This window comes from Strix aluco, chromosome 22, assembly GCF_031877795.1.
Source record: "Strix aluco isolate bStrAlu1 chromosome 22, bStrAlu1.hap1, whole genome shotgun sequence".
NCBI lineage: Eukaryota > Metazoa > Chordata > Aves > Strigiformes > Strigidae > Strix > Strix aluco.
Genome location: NC_133952.1, coordinates 8,846,892 through 8,855,979, shown reverse-complemented (window position 1 = coordinate 8,855,979; position 9,088 = coordinate 8,846,892). Strand labels below are relative to the sequence as shown.

At 56.6% G+C, this 9,088-nt stretch overlaps 1 protein-coding gene across 2 annotated transcripts; it reads right to left on the bottom strand.

The window, feature by feature from the left end:
* Window positions 1-224: 224 nt before the first annotated feature.
* On the bottom strand, window positions 225-8,604 carry LOC141933630 (uncharacterized). 2 transcript variants are annotated; one of them, XM_074848439.1, is made up of 9 exons: window positions 7,363-8,603; window positions 7,014-7,174; window positions 6,491-6,579; window positions 5,763-6,254; window positions 4,913-5,065; window positions 3,820-3,996; window positions 3,235-3,467; window positions 2,489-2,595; window positions 225-2,030 (listed from the first exon to the last, which is right to left on the bottom strand). In XM_074848439.1, exons 1-9 carry the CDS (start codon window positions 7,608-7,610, stop codon window positions 1,894-1,896), a joined length of 1,797 nt encoding a protein of 598 aa, XP_074704540.1. In that variant the 5' UTR covers window positions 7,611-8,603; the 3' UTR covers window positions 225-1,893. The 2 variants fall into 2 exon arrangements, 1 of the variants encoding a protein (XP_074704540.1); XR_012626154.1 differs by having other exon boundaries at window positions 1,998-2,030; window positions 3,017-3,467; window positions 7,363-8,604.
* Between the last annotated feature and the right edge of the window lie 484 nt (window positions 8,605-9,088).

Here is a 9,088-nt window from a genome sequence, read left to right as displayed (position 1 = left end):
TCTGTGACTCTTTGGGTCTCGCTGGGGAGAGGGCAGTGGGTGGGTGGAGACAGCTCTGACACGGGCTGTGGGCACCTGGAGGAGGCGCCGGGGAGACCTTATTGCAGCCTTTCAATACTTATGGGGGCTTGTAGGAAAGATGGGGACAAACATTTTAGCAGGGCCTGTAGCAATCGCACAAGGGGTAATGGTTTTAAACGAAAGGAGGGTAGATTCAGACTAGATAGAAGGAAGAAATTCTTTATGATGAGGGTAGTGAACCACTGGCACAGGTTGCCCGGAGAGGCCGTGGATGCCCCGTCCCTGGAAACAGTCAAGGTCAGGCTGGACGGGGCTCTGAGCAACCTGATTGAGTTGAAGATGTCCCAGCTCATTGCAGAGGGGTTGGATTAAGTGACCTTTAAAAGTCCATTCCAAACCGTTCTGTGATTTGAGGATCCCCCCAGAGCCCCCAGCATGTCTTGGGGTGCACAGAAAGACACATCCAGGGGGTTGTGGGTGCCCCACTGAGCGGTCCGGGCTGTCCCCAACAGCACATCGTGGTGACCAGGGTGCCCCTAAAGGTGCACGAAGGAGTCCAGCTTTTCAATCTATCCTAAACAGACAGAGGGACCTCAGGAAAAAGTTCAGGAGTCAGGAGTCCTTGAGAAACAAATACAGAAAAACACAAGCAAAGCTTTCATACATCCATCACAGTTTACTCTTCATAACCGTCAGAAATTCGTTTGTTTGAGCCCTTGCATTCCCTTTCAGTGGCCATCAAAGTCCCTGTGCAGCCCTTGACCCAAGGCAAGGACTCGGCCCTTTTATTCAAGAACATCAACATCCTGCTGTGCCGAGGAAGGAGAGTGGTCTGGAGGTTCTCAGAAGACCCGCTGCGAGATGGGATCAGACAGGGATCCTGGCTAATGCTTTTCTCCAGGGACGTTTGGTACGTTTTCAGTGCTCCCTCTAACTCCTTTGCAGCCAGGTCAAAGCCGTGGCCTTGTTCAGTTTTTCCTCGGGACTTGGGGCTGGGCCTGCCCTCCTGCTTCCAGAAAGCCACGCCTCAGGGCTGAGCTTGTCAGGGGTCTCTGGAAGGGTGCAGGGGTGGGTCACCAGAAAGGCACATCCAGGGCTCCGGAGATGCCCTGAAACACACACCCTGTGAGAATGGGACACCCTGAGGTGGGGCCGGACGGCCCCTCGGGTGCCACAGGGAGCCCGCGGTCCTTTCCCTCTGCCCGAGGGAGGGGAGACTGTGCACGGGGAACACCGGTGTATTCCCCCGGCCCTTGTGGTGCGGGGCCTCTCCTAGTCGGGGTTAACATCTGCTCCCTTCCAGCCGGCAGCTCCGTAGACCTAGAGAGCAGGAGGTACGGATTAAACATCCTGTCCCTGGGTGTCATTTCTAAAGAGGACGTATTTGTATCTATCTCCGTGCTCCCCCATTTAGTCATTTCTCCACAGGTTCCAATTGCATATCTTGGCAGCTGGGGCACCCATCACGCCTTGCCTCCTGCCCCAGTGGTACCTGCACTAGCGGGAGGGGAGCAGAGCCCTGTCACAGGCGGTGGGGACAGCCCTGAGCCGTCCCCTCCCTGTCGCAGCTGGCACCTCCTCGCTGCAGCTTTGGCAGTCAGGCTCACCCGAGCCTGCAGAGCTTCGCACAAGGCCACTGACCGGAGGCGGGAGCAAGGTCGACAGAGCTGCACTCCAGGGCTCCTCCGCACCGCTCACCCGCAAGGGCTCCACGGGCGACGGAGCTGCCAAAGCCATTCCTGGAGAGGCGGCTGTTCCGGGCGCCGCCTGTGGCAGAACCCTTTTTTCTACAGGCCTCCATGGCTGCTTTCACTCTCCAGAACGGGGTAGGCAAAGAATTGTCACCAACTTTCATGAGCGTTTTCCACCACTTTAATAACTCTCCGTCAAAATGTCGCTGTCGGGCGGAGTTGCCCCAGAAGGGATATCCCAGGCTTCGCTTACATTTGGCGGAAGAGCAGATGTCTGGGGACAATCCCCACCAGATCTGGTTTTACGTTCGCTGGTGGCTGGGAGAGAGAAAGCAAGATCCAATGTTAGTTCTAGAGCAGAGCGAGCCCACAAAGTCAATGGACAACTATCAACTGCGACAGGACGCTGTGAAGGTCTGGAGAGATTTAAGCCCACAGAGGAAACCAGAAAGAATGAAAGGGACACACGCAACGGAGGAAATAAGATTTTCCATGCCTGACCATCAGGCAACTAGCTTTCTAAAGCCCGCGAAAGAAACTCCAGAGGAACCATTGTTATGAAATTCTTCTCTGGAGAGCCCGCTCCCTGTTTTGGGTTTCCACCTAACAAGACCTGCTTTATGCTCGGCGGGATAAGCAAGCAACTTCTCTCTCCTGGTTCCACGTCACCAGGAATTACATGGAAAAGGCTTCCGCTCTTTCAGTATCCCAAGCAAAACCCAACCGTAATCCCTAACCCACCCGAGCACTGAAGAATCACACCTGGAGCTGCTTACCTGAGCCCGATGGGTTTACGCTCGGTCCCCTGGTCCCCTGGTCTTGCTCACACTCCGCTTTCTGACTGCCGTTGCTCCTCCTGGCTTCTGCTAGCCTCTCATTAGCCCTGTGAGAAATGCAGGAGCGTGCAAGAACGGCTGTTGCTCATAGTGGCACCAAGTGGTTCCCCAGGTGTGACACTGCACTGTTGGGCTGAGGAACACAGACTTCCGAGCCACCCACACGTGCTGCTGCTCGGGCTTCCAAGCAGTCTGTGTTAGGTCTTTGTCAGACCTTTCCCAGAAGGTAGTAAGGACTCGGGGCTCTTTCCCTCCTCCCACGGTAAACACACACTGAAGGTGCACCGTTATAACGGACAGCAAATAGATTATTTTTGCCTCACAGGCTCCTCTTCTGTCCCCTCTGCCTTTCCCCGTGTGTCTCTCCTCAGCTGGAGGGTAACAGCAGAAGGGGAAGGGAGCTCCTCTTTTGCACCGTACGTGCAGGAAGGGGAGGTGGCTACAGAAAACTGTTAAAAGAAAACTCACTAGAACACCCTCCGGACAGGCCTGGTCAGCTTGGTTACTTCAGGGTCCGTCAAGAGAAACAAAACCAGGCCTCTGCCATGGGAGAGCCCACGGCGGGCTCTGGAGAAGTGCGCACATCATGCTGACCAGATCCAAGAAAGGGACGTGGGTTGGGAAAGCCACGATGAAAAGGGTCCTATTGTACTACGTGGGGAAAAAAAGAAAACGTTGGGACTTACTTATTTAATTTGATTCTGAGAACTCTTGCGATGTCCTCCATCACCCAGAAACGCTTGTCGGAGCTCTTTAATTCTGCCTGTGCGCAGGCCAGGAGCAGGGTGGTCGACTCCTGCTTGTCCTTTGCTCTCTCCAGCTCGAGAGCCTGAGCTCTAATGATCTGCTCCAGGTCGTTTCTCCAAGAGGCGACAGCGGTGTTGATCTCTTCTACTCTGGCTTCAGCGGCTGCCTGTACCTACAAGAGAAGATGCAACTTCAAGAAACAGGAAGACAAAGACAATGCCCACCCCTCTCAACAAACCTGCTCTTTCCGCCGCTTTTACAGAAAAGCTCTTAAACAGCCTAAACGCTGTCTGCACGAGGAGCAGCAAAACGGCTGCGTGTTTTTCACGCGCACTGGTGCCACGACACACGACACACAGACTCTGGCGCAGCCTTTTGCAGCTCCCCGGCTTCCCTACGGGAAAGCCAAACCCACAGCACTAACAAAGAGAACCACGTGCCCGAGACAAAACACCTAAAAGTCGTGACCGCAGCCACAAATGGACGCAACGCCGACCACAGATACAAATGGAACATGAACTGACCTCCAAAAGTAGACTCAGATATTGCTTCTCTTCCGGCGCTGTTGTGGTGTGACCCGCGCCAGGAGTCGCCAAGCGAGCTGACAGACTTGTCACCGTCTGTCCCATCTCCTTATTTAGAGCTTCGAGCTGCAGAGATTTTTGGGACTGCAGCTCCAGCTGTGCGGAGAGTTCGCACGCCTGTATGTGGGGAAAAACAATCTGCCTTGAGCAGAGGGGTCTCAAATCTCGGTGAAACTCCATCCAACGGATGCATCGAGATCATGGCTGTCAGTGCCCTGAGTTTGTATTTCAACCCAGGGAAAAGGCGCTTGGATTCCTGAAAGTAAGTGCGCCTTTCAAGCCCTTGCCAACAAGACTGCTCCAGCTTCCACCCGTCCCTCCTTTCCAGAAAGGCTCCGTGGCAAAGGCGCTCCACTCCTCCTGCAGCATCATAGCACGTCCGTGCCTCTGGAGATGCTCTTTGGCATTTCACTGCGGTCGCTGCCTTTCATTTGGCTTCCACCACGCTCCTGTCGTGCCCCGTCCCTTCTCCCACGCACACCCCTGTGCTAATGGCTGGGGAGGACAGTGCGGGCGGAGGGACAAGAGCTTCAAGGCCTTCCTTAGAGGGAGGGCGAAGCCTGGCTTATGAGACAACGGCAAACCAAGGTCACTTTCCTTGCCCCCAACCACCACTGCCAGAGAACTAGACACCATCTTTGTGCAGAGATCGACAGAGGAAAAACCTTGCAGGGAGAACAACCAAGGCCAGAGACATCAGGGGGCACGTGGCTTGTGGTTTCATCTCACGGCCACAACGTTTGGACGGTGTGGGAACAGAAGCGAGACTCGGAAGAGCACAGCTGCTTTGTTCTTCCCCACCCACATGCTGCCCCCAAGCCACTGCTTTGCCCCTCAGCCTCGAAACAAGCCCCCTGAAGAGCCGCATCAGCTTGGCAAGGCGAGAGGGCAGCAGAAAGGAGCTAAAAGCACCCTCTAGTCTGACGCTCGTGACGTCCGCAGACAAATCTCTCCTGGATTTGTTCCCAGGATATTGTCTGCTGAAGGAAAAGAACACTTCAAAGACATGAACATGTTGACAGCCTTTGCATACCTTGGCCTTAGCCTTGTCCAGGTCCTCCTGCAAGCGGGAGTTCTCTGCCTTCAGGCGACCGTACTGGTTCGTCAAAGCCTTCAGTGCAGTTTCTGCTGTGTGCTGCTTTCTGACAGCATCAGCGAGCTCTCCTTGCAGCTGTGCCTCTCTTCTCTAGGGAAACAACGGCACAGGAGTACAAATTAAAAGAAGCCCAAGTGCGTAGTTTTACTTCCAGTTACTAGTTCACAGGCCGAGATCACTTTTCTAAGTGCATCGCAAAGCAAAGCCATCGCATCCACGGGCAGAAGAGGGCATCTGCACAGCTGATGGTCTCCAGCCACCCCTGGCGAGCGAAGACAGCTCCAGAAATGTCATCTCTTGGGGAAGATTTCTGTCTCCCAGCACGTTCTCCTCGGAAGATGCCGAGACTGTGCCTTTGTGGGGTTTGGCTTGTTCCTTAAGTTAATGCTAAAATCTAACGGGATGCCAACGCGGGAGCTGTCGTTGGACTGCAGCCCTTTCTCCAGCGACCCGAGCCAAGGCTTCCTAGAGCCAGCTCTGTGTATCATCCTTCCCGCCGTTGTTCTGCTCCACAAACGAAACCCAACGCGGGCCTCAGCGTTTCTACGTACGTCTGTGTCTATAAACATCTCAAGGCTTGTCAGAACCTTCCGCGATTCCAACAAACCCAGCGCAAAACAGAACCAAGCCGAGCGAAGGACTCCCGCGCACGGACCGTACACCTGCTGACTTTTAGAAGCGCCAGACAGCCTTGGGAACTGCTCTCCTTTAAGTCAGTCTTGGTCAGCGCTCACCTCACCTCTTTTTCTACCTTGTCGGCCTCGCACGTAGAGGCACCACCACTCACCATTTGTTCCAGGCAGCTGTTGTTCTGCGCGTCTCCCAGCTGCTGACGCAGCAAAACGTTTTCACTTTGGAGCTGGGCCAGTTGCTGCTCCAGCTCTTCTGCCTTCTTGATGGCATCTTCTCTCTTCTGCTCTTTAAGAAGGCATGCACCATACCAGTCCAGTGTCTGCCTCTTGCTCTCTTGTAATTCTCTTTCTGTCCATTCTAAAGCCGATGTCTTTTCCAAGAGGGCATTTTTCAGTTGCTCCACTTCCTTTTCCAGCCCATCAGCTTTTCTTTCGGCTTTGCTCAGCTGCTGAGACAAGCTCTCGTTTTCTTCTCGCATCTCAGCCATGTCCTCATGGAGCTTTCCTTGCACGCGAAGGCATTGGTGACATTCTCTCAGAAACACTTGCCCATCGACCCTTTCAGATGGCTGATGTGTCCCAGGGCTCAGGTGGGAAGGGGATGAATCTGACCCCACCGCCGGTATTTGGGCTCCGGCATCTTCTGCCTGTTCAAAGTTGAAGAACACAAATGGACAGCACTTAGGAAATCAGCTCAAACCAGGAGGTAGCAGCAGCATTTCATACAACCAGGCGAGGACTGTCAGCAGCTTGACAGCAGATTATCAAAGAGTTTTCAATAACTCTGCCTTAGACATTATTCCTGGAAAAGTCTTGCTTTGCAGTGGCATGGAACGTAATCCTAAAAGGAGGACTCGAATTGAAAATCTTTGGTTTGGCATACCTCCTGCCCAAAGCTCTTGCTCTCCTTGACGCCTTCTTCATCTGATGGCGACGTACGGACGGCCGACTCCAAGCAGGCGGCAGGCTCATCTACATTAAAAACACACGTTTTTGAAACCAGAGTGAGCTAACACAGCTCCTTGATGCCTACAGTGCTTTCCCAATCATCATGCTTGCAGAGACAATCCTAGCACAGCCACACACCCCAAACCCAGGGGGACTTGTCAAAATGCAGATTCCAGACACATCTCTTTTCCTGCTGGGGAATTCGTCTCCTCTAGCGCACACGCCTTTTCCGTGTGCCAGGGGGATGACGGGATGGCTCAAAGTGATCAGAAATGAGCCCCGAAGGAATGAGCGTCTCGAGAATTCTGCTTTCCAGGGACAAGGCCTGGCAGTGCATTTTTTCCTGGATCATCAGCCACACCACATCATCCTTTCCAAACGGCCCGTCTCCACGGCAAGCCGCCAGAAGGGCAGGCGACAGGCCTTCTCCCCATCCCTCCTCCACACCAGAGTCCTACCTGCTCTCCGCAGGGCGGGTGCACGCGGCCACGCTGCAGCAGCTGCTGCCCCACGGGGAGCGCTGGATGCTGACACCCCTTTGCCTTGGCCTGGAGCAGCTTCTCCCTTCTTCTCCCGCTTGCTGGGGTCCACAGGCCGCGCGCTGCCACTGCGCCTGCGCCTGGAGAGACAAAGAGCAGAGCCAGTCGTAGGCACAGCTCACGGCAAGGAGAAGGGCCTGTTGTTGCCCGCCCTTTCCGTAGTGACCTCCCTCGAGGACGAACACCCACAGGCACAAAGCTAAGCCCCAGGGGAGGAAAAGAGCCCCGGAGCTTCCCAGGCAGCGCCCGCCTGCCTGCGCCCCGTTACCTGTCGGCCTTGTCCCGGCAGTCGGTGTCGCGCTCCTCCACCAGCGGCCGCGCTGGGGCCAAGTTGCCGCTGGTGGCTGCACGGTGCAGCTCGTCCCGGCCCTCCGGCTGGAGCTCATGGCCACCGCTGCTCCTGCAGGACTCGGGACCCTCCCCTGCCCCCATGCTCCTGGCCCTCCCGCACAGCCACCGCCAGATCCTCCTCATGGCCCGGCGGGGATGGGCACTGAACCGCCTCCCCTCGCTCATCCCTGGGGAGCGCTGCCAGGCAGGACTTAGTGGGCACTGCCGGGTGCCGGCTGCCAACAGAGGAGCCAACCCCAAGGAGTGGCAGGGCACGGGCAGCTGCCTGCGGGCTGAGCCACCACCAGCAGCGATGGCAGCACCGGCACCACCAGCACCAGCTCCACTGGCAGCTCCACCAGCACCTGCACCAGCAGCACCAGCTCCACTCGCAGCACCAGCTCCACCAGTGCCACCAGCACCAGCCCACTGGCACAGCACTGGCAGCACCACCAGGTACTGTGTGTGCAGGGCCTGGGACAGAACCCCTTGTTCTGGGGGCCGTGCGCTGACATCATAAAGGGCTCAATGGGGGCTGGGAGTGTCCCGGGTGCTCAGAACCTCTCTGCGTGTACACAGGCCACGTTGCCAAGGGAAACAGCCCCTGGCGCACTGTCTCCAGGGGCACAGGGTTGCCCAAGGCCACCTCTCCAAGGCTCCCACCTCCCTGCACGCTCTGTGGACCCCTGTCCTCCTCTTGCCTGCAAGGCTCGCCTGCGTGGGAGACAGACGGGCTCGGCAGAGCAGGCTCTCGCCAGCAAGGCTCCCTGCAAGCACAAGAGGCGGTGGCTGGACACCCCCATGTCCCTTTTTGTGCTTCCTGGGTTCTCAGCCTGACTTTTGGGACACCCTGGACCCCTTGGTGTGCCTCTCTCTGCATTCCTGGAGCCCTGGCTGTCGCTTTAAGGCACCCCAAGTCCCCGGGCTCCATTTCAGGATGCCCCTACACCTCGCTTTGCTTTCTGGTGTGCCCAGTCCCCCTGCACGTGCCTCCAGGGATGGGGACTCCCCCCCTGCCCTGGGCAGCCCATTCCAACGCCCAACAACCCCTTCTGCAAAGAAATCCTTCCTAAGAGCCAGTCTGACCCTGCCCTGGCGCAGCTTGAGGCCATTCCCTCTTGTCCTATCGCTTGTTACTTGGCTCAAGAGACTCATCCCCCATCTCTGCACCCTCCTTTCCGACAGCTGTAGAGGGCCATGAGGTCTCCCCTCAGCCTCCTCTTCTCCAGACTAAACCCCCCCAGTTCCCTCAGCCGCTCCCCATCAGACCTGTGCTCCAGACCCTGCACCAGCTCCGTTGCCCTTCTCTGGACACGCTCGAGTCATTCAATGGCCTTTTTGGAGTGAGGGGCCCAAAACTCAACCCACTCATCGAGGGGCGGCCTCACCAGTGCCGAGCACAGGGGTGAGATCCCTTCCCTGTCCCTGCTGGCCACGCTAGTGCTGATACAAGCCAGGATGCCACTGGCCTTCTTGGCCACCTGGGCACACTGCTGGCTCCTGTTCAGCCGGCTGTCCATCCCCCCCAGGTCCCTCTCTGACTGGCAGCTCTCCAGCCACTCCTCCCCAAGCCTGTAGCGCTGCTGGGGGTTGTTGTGGCCCAAGGGCAGCACCCGGCATTTGGCCTTATTGAAGCTCCCCCAGTTGGCCTCAGCCCATCGCTC